The sequence below is a fragment of the Notechis scutatus genome, chromosome 4 (genome assembly GCF_049901735.1).
Source record: "Notechis scutatus isolate UNSWTSFEM ecotype Mainland chromosome 4, rNotScu1.2, whole genome shotgun sequence".
NCBI classification, from domain to species: domain Eukaryota; kingdom Metazoa; phylum Chordata; class Lepidosauria; order Squamata; family Elapidae; genus Notechis; species Notechis scutatus.
The window spans coordinates 39,000,993-39,025,281 of record NC_142012.1 but is presented as its reverse complement, the minus strand read 5'-3'; the positions used below and the strand labels follow the sequence as shown (position 1 = coordinate 39,025,281).

At 35.4% G+C, this 24,289-nt stretch overlaps 1 protein-coding gene across 9 annotated transcripts in view; it reads right to left on the bottom strand.

Annotated features, from left to right (window-relative positions):
• Positions 1–5,691: 5,691 nt before the first annotated feature.
• The window catches only part of PDE5A (phosphodiesterase 5A), a 98,931-nt gene continuing 80,333 nt past the window's right edge, over positions 5,692–24,289 (bottom strand). For 6 of the 9 annotated variants that reach the window (XM_087963188.1, XM_026667073.2, XM_026667070.2 and 3 more), the window contains exons 12-21: positions 19,007–19,153; positions 17,764–17,889; positions 14,835–14,929; positions 12,449–12,536; positions 11,108–11,208; positions 10,887–10,964; positions 9,513–9,576; positions 8,926–9,000; positions 7,465–7,548; positions 5,692–7,154 (exon numbers count right to left, since the gene is read on the bottom strand). In XM_087963188.1, the coding sequence (XP_087819314.1) occupies positions 7,017–7,154; positions 7,465–7,548; positions 8,926–9,000; positions 9,513–9,576; positions 10,887–10,964; positions 11,108–11,208; positions 12,449–12,536; positions 14,835–14,929; positions 17,764–17,889; positions 19,007–19,153 (996 nt within the window). In that variant the 3' untranslated portion in view covers positions 5,692–7,016. Of the gene's footprint in view, positions 7,155–7,464; positions 7,549–8,925; positions 9,001–9,512; positions 9,577–10,886; positions 10,965–11,107; positions 11,209–12,448; positions 12,537–14,834; positions 14,930–17,763; positions 17,890–19,006; positions 19,154–20,261; positions 20,355–24,289 lie in introns of all 9 variants that reach the window. The other 3 variants (XM_087963186.1, XM_087963183.1, XM_087963184.1) reach the window with 1 other exon arrangement.

Sequence of the window (24,289 nt, the reverse complement as noted above, 5' to 3'; positions counted from 1 at the left end):
TGTTGCAGCTCTTTCAAAATTATGAATAAAACTAAAACTTCTAATATTTTTCTTGTTCTTTGAAAAAGAATGAAATATTTTTTATTTAGGTAGGATGTAGAATTTCTTTTCCTATGTTAAAGAAATACATGGTGAATGTGATACATACAAGGCCCACTATAAACACATTAGCTAAAAAGGAAATTCAGTCAGAGAATCCCCTGTTGAAAACCCACTGTTCTACTTAGAACTTCCCTAATCTTATTGTAAGGTTGATCCTGTCGCAGAACTGTTAAACATTTTGATCAAAAGGCTAAGGATAGAGAGAATTCTGAAGCAGTGAGAAATCTCTATGCTATGGAAAATGAACACGGAAACTTCCAGAAATCTCTTAATACTTCCAATTTTCTGAACATGTTATTACCTGAAGAGATTACATAAGCTATCATGCCATATTAGATTAGATATTATCAAGTCATAGCCATACTTTAAAATCCACTGAGCAAGCAGTATCTCTCATAATGTATTACAGTTTATAGAAAAACCTAAGATATCAAGCTAATTATGTTGATGAAATTCTGTAGATTTGAAATGGAAATAGCCAGTCTACCTATTCACCTACCAGACCTTCTACAAATGGTGGAAGTTCCTGCTGTGCTTCACTTTGAACTTCCAGTTCTACAAAACCTCCCATCTTTCCTCCAACACATTCCGGGTTACATGCATGGGCTACTGCCTATTTTATCCTCACAAAAAACTAGGGATGATTTATGCATTATCTCAAGCTGCTCGGGGCTGTCAGAGAAACCTGGAACAAAAGGAAGTAATATGGTCATTCTTTTTCAACATGGCATCCTCCAGATATGCTGAAATTGTAACTCCACAAATCCCCATCCTCCTAACAAGGCACCAGAATGGAGAATGGTGTCCTGACCTAGCCCACTTGATTTTACCTCATAGTATTCTTGGTAATGTTGGCTTACCAAATGAAATGCATGTTCCTTGTATTTGGCCTAGAATTTTCCACAAATCCTGTAGCAGAAATGGTTGCTTTAGGTCTGAGAGGAAAATCATGGAAGCTGCTCAAAGGCTTGCTAGTTTGTATATGTTGCATTAGCAAAACAACAACCACCCTGTCCCTTCAAAAGATAGAACTGGCAAGAAGCTATATTGATTCATTCCTGACATATCCTATTTAGTTTAATTATGTATTCCATTCTTCATTTTCTCTCTCTCTTGAATGTAATAATGGCACGGTTAGGATGGCTCAAAATTCATTGCAATATTTTAGCATACAAGAAAAAATATTATTCAGATTTGCCAAGAAATTTAATGCAAGGATAACCAAGCAAAATTTTAAAGGGTATTTTGTACATTCAGGCACTGAAATATACATTTATTCATATTTTTAAACCAGAAATTGAGAAATTATTTTTAAGAATATAGGACTTCAGAAATACTAGTCATTTGATATGCTTTCTTTAGAGCTTGAGAATTAGTATGTATCAGCATAATAATCAGGTGTTTTAAAGAAGTACTTGATGTACATAGATAGCCCTTGCCTTATGACCATTCATTTAATGACTGTTCAAAGTCATAGAGGTACTGAAAAGGGTCACTTACGGCCAATCCTCACACTTACAACCATTACAATGTCCCAGGGGATTACAACAAGCAAAGTCAATAGGCAAAGTTGAGTTTGCTTCATGAAAGCATGATTCACCATGGTAATTCGCTTAACAATTGTGGCAAAACAATATGTGAAATCAGGCATGGCCCAGTTAACAACTATATTGCTATATTAGCAATGGAAATTCCAGGCCCAATTGTGGTCACAAGTCGAAGATTACCGGTACTTGTATGTATATTTTACCCTTCAATGCTTTCAACTTGTTTTGTTACAGTATTTTAAATTGGGAAAGTGAAGCAATAATGAACAAAAATAAATAACTCAACTGAATAGCAACTTAAGAGAACATGATTTAATAGCATATTATATTTCCTAGGTCTCTTAGCTACCTTAAATAAAAAATATTTGTAACTGAAATAAGTGAGAGATCTAAACTTTGTGTAATCCTTCAAAGATAAATAAGCTTTTAGAAGTTAACAACAAATATGTAAAAAAAAGTAATGTGTTCATAAACACACACACACACACACACATTGTATTCGTTCAAAGCAGAAAAAAGCAGAACCCTATTAGTACAGCAAGTGATGTATAAACAATTTCTATAAAAGAAATTCATCTCAAAATCATGAGTGTTCTTTCTGCATTCTAGGGAAACATAGAATGTCATAATGCTAAACACATTCTACATGCAAGGAGAGAAAATTAGGGCAAACTACTGCCTCCTCTATTTTCTTTGCCTTCAGCTCACGCTGGATGTTTGTCCATGGAAAATGTCCCAGTGATTTAGAGAAATATGAAAAATCAGAATTCTAAATCAAGGGAAAAATTGATATCATTTCATTTCTATTTCCTGCTATTCTTCTCATTCTACATATAAAAGGCAAGTAAAAGTTGAGGGAATGGATTGGAGGTTACTTTTTCATCGGCCTCTTTACATAATACGGCTTATAGAAGGATGCAGCGATGGAGATAACATCCACAGTATCTCCAGTTTTTACAGAAAAAGGTAAAATATAATTTTAATCTGATTGGAATGAACAAGGCTCCATAACTCCACCAAAAATTTGGGTGAGTTTTATGAAAGTCAAGAATACTGTATTTCCCAGAGTTTATATCAAATATGGCTGATGATACTTAATTGCTATATTTATCCTAAACTTGATAATGTTAGCTAAGTTATAACTCTTATTTTCAGGTTATCCTATTTTCGTTGTATAATTGTGTTATAAATGGCTACTTAAATTTATGGAAAAGGCAGAAAAAAATAATACCTTAGATTCAGGTTTCTTTTCACTGCAATTTTTCAAAAGAGAAAAAACACATTTAATCACACATTAAGGTTATTAATGCTGAATAATCAGCTATTGAGAAGTCAAATTATGTACATGTATATCTGAAATGAACATCATTGGCCCCGAAAAGTTAGTTTGAAAATGGATGGTCAATGTTTTGGGAAATTAACATCCCAAAATCCAATTATCTTAAATTGAGAACCTTTTTTTTTTTTTAAGGTTGGAAGTAGTTTTGGAAACTTCTACATATTCCACATTTCATTGATAAGCCTCACAGATATTGTGTACTTAAATTGCACAAATCTAAAAATCCATGAACTTTTATCAATCACTGATCTAATTTTCCTTCAGGATTCAACAGAAATTAGTTTGGTTTTAAATTTAATCCTTTTAAAATGTATGCTTTAATTTATGAACATGAAACTGAAGGAACAATACATATGATAGATTTCATAAAATAGTGATATATTAAAATAATTTGGTCTTTCTTTATAAGTAAATAGAACTATGTTCCTATGAAAAAAAATATTCCTGGATCTTTAATAACTTTATTAAAACTTTCATTAAATTGATTATGTCATATAAATTAGAAGAGACATACCTTAATGGTTTATTTCAATATGTCTATTTAAGTGGTATTCATTTCAGACAAAATAGTACTGTTTGACTCCAGTTTCTCAAAAATGAATTCTGTAAATTCTTTGTTTACATATAATCTGTCTTTCTTAAGCTGATTTGTACTTACCCTACAAAATGTTAGTAATGGGTTTTCCTTTCAATCATGCAAATTAAAACATAGTTAAGGAGAGTCTACCACACTTAAGATTTATAGTTAAATAGTGGTGTGCTATCCATATTAGTGATTGTAAGAATTTAAGGAATTTGTTGAGATTTTTATATTAAATTCCATTTGTTAGACTGTATTAACTTAATATATTAACCTCAATATATTAATAACCACACATATTAATATATTAATTAATTAATAACCTCATATATTAATTAACCTCATATATTAATACATTACTTTTAACTATTCAGTTAGCTTTCCCCCCTTAAATATGGAAGTAGGATTTTAATCTGTTTTGGTTTCCTAGAAGGGACACCACAAATTTCAGATCATTTACCCTTGAATAGGAAAGCTTTCCCTCAAATCAGTCTCATTAAAATTACCATGTCACAGAGAAGCCTCAGTGGTGTGAAATTATTCTACTTCGAAGAAATGTTTGTAGTATATCACTGATCTGAGAACAGCACGGGTATAGCCTGCTTAGCTTCATAATACTGCCGGGTTCCAGGGACTAATGAAACTACATTGATTTATCAGAAATGATACAGATAAGCTTTTGTAAAAAGATCAATCAAATGGTAGCTAACATTTTTATCAAATGTATGAGTAGGAGTGAAAAATTTAGTGAATATATATTGTTCAGTGGTTAGGGAAGCAAAGTTGAGTGTTTTCATTTGACTAATTGGGGACTTTAAAATGTTGCAAACAATAAAGCCTGTAATAACCTCACCATTACCCAACCCTACAGAAAAGCTAGCTTTGAGCTCCAACGGAAATCAGATTTCATAATGCTTTTTATTGCACACAATAAAAACATACTCATGCTAACTGACCTGATTTGTACCACCATCCCGAAGATAATTCAGGTTCAGAGTCTCATAAATAAGCTCTTAGCATGAGAGCTAATAAGAAAACCTTTCCCAGAAGCCCCTAATAAATAAAGCTCCTGTTTCTTTAAGATGAGCTCCTTTTGCTTCTCTAAAGATATAAGGATACAATAATCTTGAGAGAAACCAGATGATAGCTTTTACCTCATCAATAAATTAAACTGTTGCCCTAACTGTAAGCCTGACGGTAGTACCAAAATAAAAACAAAAAAGTGCAAATGTTCTTATATTTACCAAAAATTTAAAAAAGATATGTGTTTTCTTTTTAACTTCTAGTAGTACTGCGGCAAAAGAAAACCACATACATGAATAATTAATATGGACAAATAGTTCTGGCAATCCAAATATTGTTTTATACATGATTAGGATTACCAGATATCTGAACAGGCAAAGGAAGACACACTGGTTATCCTTCTTGGCATCCGCAACAAAAATTACAGTAAAAAACTGACAAAAGAAGTTTAACAACCATTTAAAGCAGGGGTGTCCAACCTTGGTAACGTTAAGCCTGGAGGACTTCAACTCCCAGAATTCCCCAGCCAGCAAAGCAAAGAACATTTGCAAAGCTGGCTGGGGAATTCTGGGAGTTGAAGTCCTCCAGGCTTAACGTTACCAAGGTTGGACACCCCTGATTTAAAGTTACGCTGAAAAAACGATTTATGACAAGTCCTTATATTTATGTCCATCACAGCATCCCCCATGGCCAAATGATGAAAATTTGGGTGCTTAGCTGGCAGCTGGTCATGTATTGATGAAAGTTGCAGCATCTCAAAGTCACATGGTCATCATTTGCAACCATCCCGGGGGGCTTCTGACAAGCAAAACCAATGGGCGTGTGATTCATTCAGCAAGTGTGGCAAAAAAGACTGTAAAATGTGGCATGATTCACTTAACCCTCACATTGCTTAGTGACAGAAATTGAAATCCCAGTTGTGGTTGTCAGTTGAAGACGACCTGTAACTGATTAAGGTCTTGTCAGTTTGAGGCAGTTGCATAGAACGGAGGGAAGGTGCTAATTAAGGTCATGGAGCTGACCTTGTTCACTTGCATTTAGCATTAGGAAAATGCTGCGCCATTGAGAAAAGAGAGGAAGCTTGTTACATACTCAAAAAAAAAAAAAAAAACCAACCTGGACAATATTTGATTTTAAAGCTATGTCATCCAGCCAGAGGACATAAGAACAAAAAGGACATGTCCTCTTTTTGTCTGACAGCTGGTAATCCTGGACATTGTTTTTGACTGCCAGCAGGATTTGTTTTATCTAGGCCATTCCCTGTTGTAGCATTCTTTAACTTTCTTTGAAGTTACTTTTGACAGTTTCTTAAATGCTTTTGGCAATTCCATATTGTTTACAAACTCTGATTGTGCTTCATGAAATTCAGTCTTATGAAATTCTAGAGCATTCTTTCATTTGAAAAGCCACTCCTTAAAAAAAAAAAATGAAGCTATTTTTAAGTAGCACTGGCTATGACTTTCTGATGTTGTTGGTACTGTTTTATGATACCCAAAGCAATTATTCCATTTTAAAATGAACCCTGGCTTTTTCAAAGTGTAGCCTATTGATTTCATGGGTTTCTCTATTTAGTATTTAATATTTTAAACAGGATCGTATGTTGATTCTAATACACTGAAGATCATTTTCATCTTTTTTTTTCTTTCTGTCTACATGCCCCGTTTCCAGCTTTTTCACAACTTAAGTACTCTTATAGTTTTAAGTAGTTCTATTTTAATTATATATTTCTTAAACATTTCATTATTATTAAGGAACTCTGGACAATTTCACTTGCAGATCTTCCTCAGCTGCTGCAACATAATGAGTAAAACTCAAGCATTCCCATGACAGGAAAAGTCACAGATGCAGCATATTCCCTTGAGACTTGTATTTGAGCTCAACATGCCTCACCCTGAAAAAAACAGATTTCTTAGAACAAGCAATATTAATTCAGTGCTCTGTTCCTCTCCCACACCAAGCAAATGCTACCTACTTGTTTCTCTGGTAACTTCTAGCTTTCAAATGCAACACTATTTTTTCATTATTTACATTTAAGAAGAGGCACTATATAAAAAAAAATAAACCAGAAAGTGCCACATACAGTATTTTTTTTAAAGTACTGGCCATTGACCAAAATTAAATAACTATATACAACTCAGTACCAAGAATTTTCTGAAGCAGTCCTAAAAACTGTCCACTTCCATACCACTATCTAAATGACCAAGGCTAATTAGATCTGCTAGTTGCAGATCGATTGGAAATGATACATCAGACTACATAAAAATAATTCATATTGTGTTCTTGAGTGCTGTGCAAAAATATACATTTCTTGTTATTTAAAATACAGCAGTGGCAAATTATGCACATATTTCACACAGTGTCTAATAAAACATTATTATATATAAATATCTTATTTGTAAACCAAATGTCCTAATGAATGTCTATTTCAGTTCCGTTTGGGCTGATTGCTTTCTCCAATGATCAAGTTATTTTCCTGCTCTTCAGCTAAAGCTTGCCATTTCTGCCGGTTCTTCCTGCAGCCCTCAAGCAAAGGGTAACAGGCTTCCGATATGTAGGTTAATGCCTGCAAAAACAGAAACATGAATTAAATTAATGGAAAGAGAATCAAGTCTTAGGAGAAAGTCTCTGTCTCTCAGTGCTTGTAAGGAATAAATTAGGCCCTGAAACCAGTGTTGTCTGGCTGTACACTTTGAAATAAAGTAAACTTCTTTGAAATATGCTTTTAAGATTTTGAAGCCTTCATCTCAACAGATAATTACTGTCATCTGCTTACACCTAAATCCTTTTGAACATAAAATACAGTTTTTAATTCAGTACTTGCAGATAACCCTGATAAAAATGATTACGGCCTTTGACAGTGTCATACAGAATACCTCATAAAGCTGTAAGCAGATAGCATCAATAAATCCAACTTGCATGCTGGGAATTTTGTTTTTCTTTTCTCTGTTCATTAAATCCTGGGGGAAAAAAAATACAAATATTGGAATAAGAATAGTTCTAGAGCATTCAAATATGACCGTGTCCATCACCTTGTCCTTTTCAGCCAGGAGATGTTGGTCTGCATTGAAATCCCAGTTCAGTCTCAGTAACCTATATAGTCATTGATAAGCCAGTTTTGTTGATCCCTAATTTCTTTAATTGCAAAGTAGGAATTTTACTGGAGTGGTACAATCCATTAATGCTACCATAATATTGTTAATGGAGACTCTAAATGAACCAGGTCAAAATCCCATGAAAAAAAATCAATGTAAATGGAAATATGCACTTAAATGTGACTTCATCTTGCCTTTGGTCTCATCAGATCATTTTTCATATGGCTTAAAGTTAATACTGACTGATTTATAATAAAAAAAACAGACACACATGTATTTTCAAATTGTGGGGCATATATTCAGATCATCCCCCTACCCCAAAAAATCCCTTTTATAGAAAATATTTCAGAAAATATTATAGATATTTTAAATATTTATATATAATATAAATATTTATATATTATATAATATAGATATTATAAATACTTTCTATATTATAGAAAATACATTTCATATCAATATTCTATCTCAGAGTATTCTCATTATAATAACTCAATAATTCTGGTGACTTCCTTTAATGTGCACATAGAGCATCTTCTCTGGAAAGCATAAATCTTGGAAATGCTAGCTAAGTTCATAACTCTGATTTTCAGGTTCATTCTACATACGTGTTATTCTAATTTTACAATTGCCATATGAAATGGCTAGTTACATCCTATAGAAAATAAAGCACAAATTCAATATCACAGATTCAGTTTTTCTTTTCAGTTTAATTTTTCAAGGCAGATGGACCATACTGTATATTTAATTACAGGCTCTAACTGCTAAATAATCAACCACTGAGAAATCAAATGACATTTATGTGTATCTGAAATGAACATCATTGACCCCATAAATGCTAGTTTGAAACATGATGGTGATCACTGTTTGGAGGGCATTAACGCATACAGTACATACAAACAATTGAAAGCTTGGGGTTTTGTTGTTGTTAAGGTTTAGATTTAGACATTTAGACATGATTCAGTAATAAGCTGATCGGGTTGCAATAAAGGATAAAGAGGGGTCCTTGATGCTCTCTGAGCTTGGCTATTTTCATTTAATTACCCAATGATAAAATCATCGGTACTTTTTTCCAACCCCTCAGTTCAACCCTGAGTTACAAATATTGTCCTTTATTGGTAAAGGATAAAGAATTCTAACTATATTTGATAGAAATATTTGATTCTGCATGAAATAATAAAAATGCTGTATAAAATAAATTTCTAGAACAAAACAATCTTAAAATGTTGTGCTTCAACTTACTGTGGGTTCAATGTTAAGTTCTTTTCTTTCTTTATCTCCTTGGTCAAAAAATTCTGCAGCTACAAGTTCAGCAATCTGCATGAAGGAAAATATACGCCTGCTATCTTTTTCAGTAAATGTAAGCCATAGATAATGAACTTTGTATTTAGTGTATCATAGTAGTTAAGATATTGGTTGTGAGAATTAAGTTCATGTCTCCATATGATTATGGAGCTCCCTGACTTTTACTAGCCATTTTCTCTGAACTCCAATGGCACCCTAGGGTTTTCTGGTTTAAAATTAAGGGGCAAGCTTTCTAAGTCACCTTAAACTCTAAAACAAAAGGGCAGATGATAAATAAAGGAAGAGAGGGAGAGAAAGAAAGAGAGAGAGACAAATTATGCAATCTTTTTAATGCTGCCTTTCTAATAACTTTTACTCTGATTTTAATGGGTCACATTTCATTGCAATGTCAGTTGGTTACAATAATCTGCTAAGCAGCAGTTAATATTTGTGCCAAATGCACAGCGGATTCAGATGGGAGGAATAGCAGGAACAGTATGTTCAGCGAAATAAGGAATCTGATCAGGTTTTCGGTAGATACTTACCCGCTGCTGAACTGGCCATGGTTTTGTTATTGCCGATAAGTCACATGCAGTCATCAGCATTGCTCTGTAAAAACACAAAACAATTCTTTTACAGTATAGTTTGAAAAGCATTTCACTTCTGTAGCAAAAATAAGGATATCGGTGATACCCTAAATTTCATTGAAAAAACAAAACAAAACTTTGGAAACATACAAATTTATTATGAGTTGAATGGTTGCAAATGATAATATTTATTATTGTGGGAATTATAATATTAGAAGGAGGGCATAGCTCCTTTTCAAAGCACTATTTCATTTTTCCTATCATTTATTTTCTTTCACTACTAATCATCATAGATTGCTGTGTTAAGTGACCATTCCTAATTAGAAGAATATAGTGAGTGTTTCTCCAATTTAGGCTTCAACTCCCAGAATTCCTCAGCCAGTATCCAGTTAGAGATGACTGGATCTGTGGCGGACATGTTCTTAGGAACATAGCTGGCAACATCTCCATAATGTAGTTCAGGCTTGAAGCATTCATGAATGTTCTACATCTAGCCCAGACTATTACAGTCACTGATTTACATAATTATATGTCATTGCAGATTACATCTTTCTTCGGTTGCCTTTCTCATATAATTCAGGAAAGGCAAAATTCTTTCCCTTTTGATGACTTATACATTTAATAATAACTGCTACTACCAATACTGGGCTGCTATAAAACTTTGTCCCATTAAAAAAAAAACTTGAGGAAACGCTAAGGTTCAGTGTTCTGAAACCAGATCTATACAATTTACAGACTCAGCCTGTGGCCAGATCTTTATCCTCAATGGCTATTTGTGACAGCTCAGTCATTCATTTATCACTGGTATTAACAAGCAAGATAATATGTTGCAAAAACTCATGGTATGTTGATCGGTCAGTACTAACTGAAAAGGTCAAAGCTCCCATCAGGCCACATATATAAGAGCATTGAAACCACCTCCAGTATTTATATAGTGAACTATAAAGCAAAAGTGTCCTATATCCATAATGAATCTCTGATTCTTGCTGAAGGACTAACTTCCTGTTGTAAATGTAAACTAACTACTCTGATGCAAAGCAAAACAAAATATTTTTTCTGAAAGCTAAGAAAACCAATTTTAACAGATCAGTGCTTTTAAACAATAGACTTTCATCCAAAGAACAATATGGTATTTTGTAAAATCATGTTGGGAAATAATCTTGTTTGGCAAATAATATGAGACCTTACCAAATAATTAGAAGTGAGTAATTCACCCATATTCATGTAATTTTTGTTCTGCCCAGCCCAATCACCCAATGAAAGCAAAACAATCATTGCTAACTATAGGGAGGAAACCAGACTAGATGACAATAATGTCCTTAAAAAACTTACAAAAATAATTCCTTTTGATAAAGGTCTTGTAGGTTAAACTGATTATTCCTCAGAAGGTCAAAAAACTCTCCTCTTCTTCTGAAAAGCATACAAAATTTAAATAATAATTACTAAATGCCTGAAAAGGAAAATTAGTACAATTTTACATTCTTAAAAAAGAGATGAGAAAAACCACATATCCAAGCAGAAAGTATAATTACAATACCATAACTGCAACTTACTTTATGTATAGTGCTAAATCTGTGGCAAGAATAGCTTGCTTGATGATTTTCAATGTTGCCTTGTATTCTTCAACAGAAAGAGCACTGAGAATCTGATTGCCCTTGGTCCAAAAGAAAATAATGGAACATTTATGACAATCCATTGATTATAATGATACAGTAATTTTAATAGGTTCTTGTTAAATTCTACGCACTACTGAAAACAAAAATATAGACTTTTTAAAAACCCGGGTATTAAAACTGAGGAAGAAGAAAACATAACTAGGTAAGGACCCTAAGAAAATATAAATTCTTTTTTTTTTTTTTTTTTGAACTATTCAGTTGAGAAAATGTAAGCAGCTACTACTGAGTTTTCTCACCAATCCCTAAAAAAAAAAGAGGCTTTTTTTAGGGGTTCCGTGACTGATATCTCCAATGATCTATGTATCTATATTTGTGTGCACACTGCTGACACTGCCACATGTAGCATCAATAATAACAATAACACACACAAATATAAATTGTTGTAAATTTTCTGAGAAAAAAACAATGATGAAATTACTCCAGCTACCACTTTCTTCTGTCAAAAATCGAAGTGGAGAAAATTAAACAGACCTTTATGTACACCTACACCTGCTATTAAATATTCATATTTTATTGCCATACCTTATTCCTGTACAGAAGTGAGCAGAGAAAATGCACAATTCAATTGCAAGGAATAGAATCTGCCTGACATTAATTCTCTCTTTGTGCTCTACCAAATCCTTATGCTGTTCTAAATTCATGCAGGACCTGGCACAGCTCCACCAATAAAGATGCATTATTTAAATATGTTCTGATGATATAATTTCACTGACATTTTGCAATGTGTGTAACCTTGTAGCTTATGTATAAACATCTTGTTCCAGATAGATATGTCTTTAAGCTTGTAATGTAAGTGAAATTAAGAGAATTTCCAATTGACAAAAACATGGAAACAAAAGTACCAGAAGGAATAAGAGTTTCATATTAAGCTAAAAATATTTTGGAACTTTTGGTTTAGTCATTATTAAAGATCACTAGAGAGAATAAAAAAAAAAAAAACGATGAACAAGTCTTGCCTTTAGCTCACTGCTTCCACAAGGTTGGAAATCTTGCTAATACCAAGAGTGCTTAAGGTTCCTTAGAAAGATTAAGCAGAATTCTTAAGCATATCTTTTTTCTTTTTTCATTAGGATCAAGTTTGTCAAAATATTAACAAGCTTATCAAGCAGCATTGGAAAAGCTCAGTAGCACAGCTGAGAATAGGGTTGAAAGATACCACTGGACATTATTCAAAGACTAAATTGGACATCTTTTCTTGTAAACACAACTATCATTTACCGGTGTGTTTAGGATCATCAGGCACTGATCAAAATGATGATGTTCCATTATTGAGTGGCAATAAAGCTGTGCAAGAGGGTGTTCACTTCTGGGAAAGAAAAAAAACAGGCCACATAGAATTATCAGAAGGAATTAATTACAGATACAAAATAGCTTTACAAAACTAAGAATATAGCTTTGGGGAATAACATTTCCCCATTCCCATTTATAATATTTATGGAATATGGCTGAAAGAAAACAAAATCTTATTCATCCTGAGATACACACAAATGTAAAATGGCAATTATGCAACTAAACAGATGACTAGGAAAATGAAGTCTAAAATATACATTTTAGAATACAGAATCCTTCAAGATTCAACCTCCAGTTAACTTTGAACTTCTCTCAGTGTGGGACAGGAAGGGTAATTGTGTGTTGCACAATAGAGAAGTATCTAAATATAAAAAGCTGGACAAGTAATAAGATATGCTACGATATTACTTTTCTCCCATTTGACCTGGCTGAGAAGAAAAAAATCATCCTGTATTTTAAATTGCCTAACAAGGCTAATCAAGTCCCCATATATATGAACAGAAAGGGGAATACGCCTAGGATAAGTGCGTAAATAATACTCTAGATCATAGTTTCATATTTATAAGTATGTTGTTATTATGTAGAAAAGCTCCATGATATGAAGATGTTCATAGCTCTTATCCATCAGTTTTTTTTCTTGCAATCCTATCAGGGATTTCTGATAGATCTCTGTAGTTTATTGACTCTTTGGCTAGAAGTTCATTGAGATATGATCCAATAAATCAGTCTACAATGCTCTCTGAATGCATTAAGACAACAACTCTCATTAATTCCTAGTGATGACAGATGAAATTTTGGGAGCTATCCTGATCCACCTGGAGGGAGTCAGATAGAAAAGACTGGCAAACTCATTCTTATATACTCTATTTTCTTAGAAATGGGATTGGAAGAAGAGGGGAGCCTTATATCTGGAAATATATAGACATTTCAAATGAAAATCTATTCCAGATTTCTTTATTATAAAGTTTTACTATAAGTTAGCTTCTGCTTTGCTTTCACTTTTTTATACAAATTTATTTCTAAGAATATAATTTTGAAGCAAGAAACCTCAGTTTTCTGGTTCCCACAAAAACACTTGTTTTATTTGTACTAATCTTGGGGCTTTAAAATATTCCTGGAAACATTTTTACAGCATATTCATCCATTTTAAAAAAAATAAAATGCTATAAAAAGGTAATATGTCCTGCACTCTTCCAAATATTTTCTTAAATAGAAACCTTTCCTAACCTTGAAAGATACCTAAAAAAGAACAGAGACAGAGAAATAAGATGAAACTTTTCTCCTCATACAGGGACTAGTGTTCTTTCTACCATCATACTTCATTTTTACAGAAATTTCTAAAAGGTACATGATATACTATTAATATTGGACATTATACATGCACAGGAAGGGGGGAAGACAACATATTTTTATAATAATCTATACAGGTATATTTTGGAAGATATTGTTTTTTTACTGAAACAATGGTAATTGACACTGGACTTTACTAATAATTATCCGCCCTATCCCATCTGACACCAATTGCCACTAATTGCCTATGGAAAAGGATGGAGGGAATCAAAAGACCTCCTGAAGCCCATAGGCTGGTTTCTCTCCTTTCTCTTGCCTCAGAATACATATAAGCAATTGTCCCATTGGAACGATTTCTGGAGGGAGGATTTGCACTGGAAATTGCTGAAAGTCTACTTAGTATAATTCTTCTTTCCCTTTATGCCACCAAGACATTGCTACCAAATGACTTGTGGAGAAAATATCAAGGTTTGTTGTTATGTATTTTTATTTCAGATAGTTTACAATAGCATGTTTTTAAAAAGAAAAGAACAACACACTCATCCAAAACATAAAACCTCCAAAAACTCTAGTTCCACCCATAGAAATCCCTAATGCTTTACATCAGGGGTGTCAAACACATCACAACGGCGTCACATGATGTATCGGGACTTATTCCCTCTAAGGAATAAGGGCATGGGTGTGGCCAGCATGTGATGCATCTGGCCCACCAGCCACAGTTTGACAGCCCTGCTTTACATGATCTATCATCTCATCCACTTTGCATAATTGTTCTGCCATAGCCCAAAATAATTGCACTTCTCATAACCCAAAAGTTGGCTCTTGAACACCAATACATTTCCTGCTTTTGGTTTAAAGCAACCTTGACAAATACATACGTCGAATCCCTGAAAACCCTGAGAGAAGATTCCACAATCTCTCTAGTTAAAACTTCTCTAAATATTATGGCTGAAATGTTAAATCAAAATGAAAAATAGAAACATTAAACTGCAATATTCTTTCCTTTTACCTGCCATTTACTCACCTCTGAATGTAAGAATTATTCACCCCCCTGTGATCTAAATCATGGCTCAGAGCTGCAATCAGCAAAGAAAGTACCTCAACATCAGTAAGTTTGTTCTGTACAATATGAAGGAGAGATAGATTACTATATGTGCAAAAATACTTGACGTGGTACCAGTGCATTTACATGTTGTTTCTTTGTCTGTTTCAATATCTATACATTTTGACATCCACTCCTAAACGGAAAGTAAATAGATCTATATATATATGGCTATTTTGGTTGAGTAAAATAACACAGAATTCAGAATAGGTATATTATTTGGCCCCCAAATAATCATTATCCAATTTTGTATTGTATAAAATTTTGTTATTTCAATATTTCATGGTTACAAATTCAACAAATATTTTAAAAAATAAACTATGCAAAGCAATAGTGTATCATATCATGTTCATTTTCTATTCTTAATAATACAAATGTAGGCCCAAATTGACCTGGGCCAAATTTGCAATACACAATTAAACATATCCAAACAGCAAAGGTTCCAGAGTTTGACTGATAAGAGAACTATTATTTGCTTTTGGGTGTCTTGAGGAGTACTTGTTCCTCAGGTTTCTAATTCCATGAAAAGTTGAGCTATATTCTCTGTATGAGGATTTCAACTTGTTTGCTTAATCACAAGCTGAACAGCATTCCACATGCAGTGTAAATGTCTAATATTTTTAGAATAAGGCAACAGATACCATAGTAGCCATCTGAAACCTAAAGACTAATTTACCAACACTTTAAACAGGCAATCTGAAGCCTCCAGGGTATATGAACTGACAGTCTGGAGTTTCATGGCAACTATTGGAAATCAGCAGCACAACTACCGTATTTGCCGGCATATAAGATGACTTTTTTGCCCTAAAAAACATGCCTCCAAGTGGGGGGTCGTCTTATACGCCGGTAAATACATTGTCACTCGGTGCAAGAGCGACGGGGCGGAGCTCCGCAACTTGCGAAGCCCCTTCAAGCCCAGCCGGAGTCTCTCTTCCTCCTCCTCCCACCCACCCACCCACCCTCCGCCCGGCTCGGGGTGCTTGCGGAGGCCAATCTGGAGGTGGGGTGGGGGTGGAGCGGGAGGGTCTCTGGGCGGGCCGCGCCCAGCCAGCCCCGAGCCGCGTAATGGCCCGGGAGTGGGGGGAGAAGGTGGTGGGGGTGGACTGTGGCGCCTCTCCTTCTGGGCAGCGGGGCGGGGCGGCAATTTGCTCCTCCCGCTTCTCCCTCCCTCTTTGAAAGACCGGGAGGGCTGTGCTTGGGGCGGGGGGGTGTCCTCAGGAAGTTCCTGATGGGACCCCGCTGGGCAGGGCCACCCGGCTCCCGAGCTGCTTTCCAGGGTCCCCTTGGGAAGAAAAGGGTCCGGTGGGCGGTGGAAGAAGGCGAGCGCCCTCCTCCCGCCCCTGTCCCGTCCCGTCCCTCCTCTTGTCCCCTCCTCCCCTCCCCGCTTAAGAGAGAAAGATCTGCCTCCCTGCACCGAGCTTCCACCCGGCGCCCGTCTCCCGGCCAGCGCGCGCTGCGACTTGGGAACCGGCCAAGCGACTTTAAAACCGAGCGGAGGCCAGAGATAGCGGAATTACCCTCCACACACACACACACACACACACACACACACACAGAGAGAGAGAGAGAGAGTTGGCAGCTGTCCATCCCCACCCTTGAGTCCCGATGGCACGCACGCGGGGCTGTCACAAAGAAAGGGAGAGGAATTGAGTGCCAGCCTGAGAAAGGCGAAGCTGCCTCTCTAAAGCATTTTGGTGGCTTTGTAAGTTTGGGGGAAAGGGGTTGGGGGTGTCAATCAAGAATTATATCCAGAATACCCCAAGTGTTACAACTTACCGTATTTGCCAGCGTATGAGACGACTTTTTGCCTTGAAAAGCATGCCTCCAAGTGGGGGGTCGTCTTATACTGCGAGTATATAACAAAAACTATATTTTGAGTGGAAATGTTGGGGGCTCGTCTTATACGCCCAGTCGTCTTATACGCCGGCAAATACGGTACCTCCCATTTTGAGGCTATTTTTGTAAGTCCTACAAAAATAGATAAAGGAAAACTAACTTCAACTCCACAAACCCTTTGAGCTATAGTGCTGGAAGAAGTTATTTAGAGTTGCTTGGATAGCGAGAAGAACAAATCATCTAGTACTAGATATAGAAAAACCAGGCTGCTTTTTGAAAGCACTGATAATCTAAACTATTTTGGAAAAATAATATAAAGGCAAGAGAAAATCTTGATGATTGCAAAAATCAAGGCCAACTGACAAAGAATTACAGAAGACATTTTGGCTAGGTAATGTAACTGGTGTCTCAAGCATGAAAATTTTAAAGTCTGGATTAATGTTGATCACACATGCAGATTTTTTCCAGAATGATCCACCCCTAATTATATTCTTCAGGCCTTCCAATGGTGTAGCCCATCAGGAATGTATTTGAGTCCATTCTCCTTACTGCAGGTCATTCTCTTTGTCTCTTTCCTTCACTCTTTTCCAGAATTCTCTAGAGAACACTATAATAGAGAACTAGATCTTTGCATAGCTACCCTACCAAGTGCTATTCTGACAAATATTTTTGACTTCTGATTCCTTTGTTAATGATTGATCCTAAAAGGCAGAAGCTATCCACCACCTCCTTTATCTTTACTATAATTTCTAAGATGCTTCTTGATTTTCATTATTAGAGCTAGCAGTGCATTTGCATTTTTAACTATCAAAATAATGTTATCAGCACAGCATAGGGTATAAATGTTTACTTTTATGAAATATTTTCTTCTTTTAACGATGTAGTGCAGGAATACTTTACATGATGATTTTATAGTCTATGAACTAGCTCTTTGTAAAATTTCAACATAATGTGTTGCAATGTCTAGTTAAGGTTTTAAAAACAGCCTAATAAAAATAAGGTTATTCAAACATACCTGAATTTTTCCTGTCTTTAAAGCAGCAAACATGCATTGGGCTGTATTAAAAGCATGTCTCCAGTTGTGATAAGTAACATTTTTCCGATAATTTTTCCTCACACTTAAAATCCATCTGCAAAGGACCTTTCAAAAATAGCATTGTTGAATTAAAAGTATAATACAGAAGAAACGCCATCATTTTTAGATAACAACCCCAAAACCAAAATATTAAAACTTCAACAAATATCATATCTGGCTTTTATACATGCTTTGTGGAACTGAGTTATAAAAGTATATTTTAACTTAGAAAGATGAAATTAAGGAAATAAAATGAAAGGGGCTTTAGGACACATGGTGACATGAATCCATGAATCCTTAAACCAAGTGTGTTATTTCTTAGGTTTATATGAAAATTGCCTAATCTTAAGAACAGACTAAGGAGTTGCGAGTATGTGGTTGTTTGCATCTCCAATAAGCTGAAGTATCTTGCTACTTTTAAATTTTAAGTGATAAACAAATTATTGATCAAATCTGCTGATTTTACAAGGTCTTAGTTTATTTGAAGAAATATCTAATGCATTGTTTGAAAATGGTAAGAAAATCCTTCTTTATGTACATATTTATCCAAAGATTAAAAATGTGAATGTCTAGCAAACTGTAGGCTGATTAAAGCTTATATTTCCTTACAAGGGCCTAATTGCAGGGAGGCTCATTCCGGAAAAGTGCTTTGATATTAGTTGCTAATTTGTTTTTCCACCATATGTTAAAAACTTGGCAATTTTTAAAATAGAAAAATGCAATCTGTTCACTAGGCATTTAGAATATATAATATATTTTGACTTAACTCTATGTTCAGGCACCTTTTAAAGCAGGAATTCCTTAGCAGGACACAATTCAGATTTCCCCAAATTATAGAATTCTGGAGAATCAGAATTTTAAAAAAATCTCAGGGAGAATTTATAGATAGAAAAAAATATCTTCTGTAGATAGTGACAAGGATGTAGGAAATATGGTAACAATGGTAAGAAGCACATAGCAAACTCCACTTCCTCTGGAGCTTATTTGCATGGAAAATGACAGAAAATGTTGTTCACAGATAACAATGCATTTTTCCCATGACCTCAAGGGTGGTTTAAAAACTACTATTCAATTTATATCCAGTCATATACATAAAGCACATACATATACACAAATGTGCACACTAAAGAACACTGTATTACAGAATAATTGGCTACATATATGGTCATACTTGTGGCCTCACCTCATGTTTTATTTGGAAATTTTGTACAAGGTTAAGGTCAGTAAACATCCGGATTGTGCATAGAGAAGTCTCCATATCTGACAGCTCAAAGTCACTGAAGTAAAAGTCAGTGAGCCTGAGAGATTGTGCAGACGGTACAACAGCAGCCTTGAAACAAACAAGAACAGTAATGAAAAATGTTGTCTTTCAAGATATTTCAAGATACATCATCGATCATCTGTGATTGTCAAATCCCACATCGGAGGTCCTGTTCTCAGAGCGCAACCCTGCTAATTCATGCAGTAGCCTAATTTCTAAGATCGCTGACCAAAGACAAGGGGATCCGTGAGAAGACAGACCTAATCTCTAAGATCGCTAGCTGATGATCTGAAGTAACGAGTGAAGATTAACCTTCTGCCAAAAGACTTTCATAGTTACCTTCAGCCTAATATATGCCCGGAGACAAGAAGATCTGTGTGAAGACAGATCTGGTTCCCAAAAATCACTAACTGAAGATCTGAAGAAACGAGTAAAGAGTAACCTTCTGCCAAAAGACTTTCATCTATACTTCCAACCTAATATATGCCCTCTTCCTATACCCCCCAGGACCATCCAAACTAAATCTTCTCCTCCTCCTCCTCCCATTATTCTCTTCCTGCCCTAATTTTTCCAAATATGACTGAGGATTAATTAATTTTTACAATTATTTATCATTAGTGAGTAATATATAATTATAGATTATCATAGACTAGTGGTTATTGATTAGTTTGGTTAACTATTTTGAATATTAGTATGATTAGTATGTTTAGTGCAAATTAATGATTAGGACAATTGACTAGTGTGTTTATTGATTAGTGTAATTAATTATTAGGGTGATTATTGATTAGTTAAATTAATTGACTAGTGTGATTAGTATAATAGACTGTTTGGCATGATATTACTTTATTGATTACCACAATACCTTGTTTGATTGAACAACCTAATCAACAAACCATCTCAACAAACCCACCATGCCAGGAAAACAATCCAATGTCAAACCTCAACCTAAAAAGAAAGAAACCCCTACTAAAGAACCACAAGACTCTTGCTCTTGCCTTATTTGTAAGGAATCTTTAAAGGAGAATGAAGATTACATCAAATGTTCTCTTTGTAAAAACGACGCTCACCATAATTGCTTAGGATTACCCAAGCAAATGGCTCTATTCCTAAAAACATCTGCCAATGCTTTTCCATATTTCTGTCTGCCATGCAGACCCAAACTAGAATAATACATTACCCTGTTGAAAGAGTCGATACCACTGAAACATGTATAACATCCCTTGACACCACTGTAGCATTCCTGGACACTATACAAACTAGATTGGCAAACCTTGAAAAAAAAGAGACAGCACTAAAAAACAAACACCAAACATCTACAGACCATATCTCTACTCAACAACCGCAACCAAAACCCAATCCACAAAAAACAAAAAAACCTACAAATATTGATATCCCCATCTTATCAAAGAAGCTGTTGAGCGTGAACGGAAGCGACCAAATGCCATCTTATTTGGTCTAGAGGTCAATGACAATGATGACATGTCTAATGTTCAAAACATCATCAGAGAAAATCAAGCATCAACCATCTCCCCTGAAGAAATACTTGATATTTCCTGTGTTGGTTCTGAGCTTAAAAACAAAGACGGCTTGATGATCCCACGCCCCTGCAGGGTTGTTTTCAAAAATGAAACAAGCAAACACAAATTCATTTTCTCAATAAATTCACTCACAAAGAACAACAACAACCATAAGAACCTTTGTTCTCGCCCTGATTTAACCTTACAGCAACGTGTACGATCCCAGGAGCTACGTTCTGAGCTCAAAAGATTACATGAATTAGGTAATACAAATCTATACATTGATTACCATGCTGACTGTATCAAAAGCAAGAGCCTCAACCCACGTCACAATATCCATCACCCAAACATCCAACGTTAGGGATGCATGCCACTTACTTCCTCCAGACCAACTATTTCATATCTTAAATGCAAACTACTTAATGCAAGAAGCCCCACAAATAAAATGCATGAATTCCTCATTCTTCTAAGCTCAGCCACATTTGACATTATATTTGTCTGTGAGACGTGGTTAAATGCATCTTTCCCAGACTCCTACCACTACAAGAGAATATCAAATTTTTCGGTCAGATCGCGAAATCCGTAGAGGTGGTGGAGTTGCTATAATCTATAAAAAGTCTCTAAATCTAAAAAAGATCCAAATTATACAAGAGCTTGCTCTTCCTGACACCATCATCTGTGAATTGTCCTTAAACATCTCAATCCGCTTCTTACTTTGCTATCGTGCCCCTGACTATGGTATAATTCATGCAAACAAGCTAACTTCACTACTGACATGGGCTGCCTCCTGCCCACACCCTCTCATTTTTCTTGGTGACCTCAACTTACCTCTTATAAATTGGACACTAAATGAATGTACATCTGAACCCATTCATACAACCCTGTACAATGTCGTTACCACACTAGGACTGGAACAACTAGTAACCAACAATACTAGATTTAACAACTGCCTCGATCTCATCTTCTGGAACAGTTTGAATTCAATTTATGGAATACAAATTAATGAACCCTTTTCCAACAGTGACCACAGCATGATTGACTTTTGTCTCAACATGTCCTCACAAAAATCACCATAATGACAGGATCCCCAATTATAACTTCAAAAAAGGCAACTATGATCTTATAGACAACGATCTCTCATCTCTTGATAGGCAAATTCTATTCACTGGATGCAATATTGTTGAAGAGCATTACAACATATTTCTACTTGAAGTCAAAAGAGTCATCAAACTATATGTACCAATAACAACTCCCAAAACCAGAAAAAACAAATTACCCATAACAATAAGGAAGCTCCAATACAAAAAGAAATCCCTTTGGCAGAAAAACAAACCTGGTCACATTGCCAACTTTAAAAGCTGATACAAAAATTTATGCCACCAGATAAAGACTGAATGTACCAATTATCACACTAAACAAGAGGAAAACCTTCTACGCACCAATTTCACCCACACTTTCTACAATTTTGTAAACAACAAACTAAAAGACTCAAGATCCATCCCACCCTTAAAAGAACCAAATGGTAAAGACTGCAATGATGACACCATTAAAGCCAACCTCTTTAACACATTGTTTGCCTCAGTATTTGTAAACAGCAATGGATCATGCCCAATATTTCCTAGTCAAACCACAGATAACTACAGTGATCTAATACATATCGATTTTACAGAAGACAATGTTGAAAAAGCACTACACAATCTAAAACCATCTTTATCTATTGGACCGGACGGAGTTTGTGCCTACTTCTTAAAAAAGCTATCCACTGCCATAGCTGAACCTCTAAGCATGATCTTTGAAAAATCCTTCAGGGCCAGTTCCTTGCCAAACCTATGGTCACTAGCCACAGTCATTCCCATCTTCAAAAAGGGAGACCCCAGCCTAATTGAAAATTACAGACCAATCTCTTTATGCTGTATCACCTGTAAAGTCATGGAATCAATTATTAACCAATCCATTATCCTCCACTTAGAGACAAACAACCTATTCTCTAACAAACAGTTTGGTTTCAGAAGGAAACTGTCCTGTAACCTGCAACAGTTGCACTGTAAAAACATATGGACTACACAACTCTATCAGGGCAAAGCAATTGACGCAATCTACATAGACTTCTGTAAAGCCTTTGATTCAGTGGTACATGACAACCTACTCCTAAAACTAAGGTCTTATGGTATCTCTGGATACCTGCATAACTGGATAGAAGCATTCCTGTCAAACAGGCAACAAATGGTCAAAATTGGAAGTGTCCTATCAAATCCTGTACCTGTCAACAGTGGTGTCCCCCAAGGCAGTGTTCTAGGACCAACTCTCTTCATACTCTACATAAATGACCTCTGTGATCATATTAAGAGCAACTGCATTCTTTTCGCTGATGATGTAAAGCTATTCAATACCACAGACAATACTGCTACCCTTCAAAAAGACCTCGACTATGTATCAGAATGGTCAAACAAATGGCAACTTCAAGTCTCAACAAATAAATGCTCTGTCTTACATATTGGCAAAAAAAAATCAAAAAATAAAATACAGGCTGAATAGTCAAGACCTTGTTGATGATCCAAACTCTGTCAAGGATCTTGGAGTACTCATCTCTAATGATCTAAGTGCTAGAGCCCACAGTAACTACATAGCCACAAAGGCATTAAGAGTTGTTAACCTAATCCTACGTAGCTTTTTCTCTGGTAATATCACACTACTAACTAGAGCATACAAAACATTTGCTAACTACATAGCCACAAAGGCGTTAAGAGTTGTTAACCTAATCCTACGTAGCTTTTTCTCTGGTAATATCACACTACTAACTAGAGCATACAAAACATTTGCTAGACCAATACTTGAATACAGCTCATCAGTCTGGAACCCACATTATGTATCTGATATTAATACAGTTGAGAAAGTCCAGAAATATTTCACAAAAGAGTTCTCCATTCCTCTACTCATTGCAGAATACCTTATGCCACCAGACTTGAAATTCTAGACCTAGAAAACCTAGAACTATGCCGCCTTCGGTCCGATCTAAGCATAGTAGATAAAATTATACATTGCAATGTTCTACCTGTCAATCAATACTTCAGCTTTAACCATAACAATACAAGACCACAAAATAGATACAAATTCAAGGTAAACCGCAGCAAACTTGATTGCAGGAAATACGACTTCAGCAACAGAGTAGTCAATGTCTGGAATACTCTACCTGACTCTGTGGTTTCTTCCTCAAACCCCAAAATCTTCAACATTAGACTGTCTAAAATTGACCTCACCCTTTTTCTAAGAGGTCTTTGGGGGGCGTGCATAAGCACACCAAAACGTGCCTACCGTCCCTGTTCTATTCTTTTTTTTTTCTTATTCGTATCCATTTCATGTATTTATAACCATGTTTATACTTATACCTGTTATCTAATAATTGTTTGACTAAATAAATAAATAAATAAATACTAAATGAATAAACCAAAGCACCATGTCACCTGGATGTAATTCAACCACAGAAGAGAGCTGTTCCTCTCATAACAACTAATAATGGAATAAATGTCTATGGAGATTCTCACTCATCCAGGTCATGGTTGTCCCACGTCCATTGCCTTTTGAAAAAAGACTTTTGGGACAATATTGGAATAATATAGTCTGATTTTATGAAAGATAGGCTTTTATTCCATATGCATTAATTATATATATGCATCACGTGCTGACCATG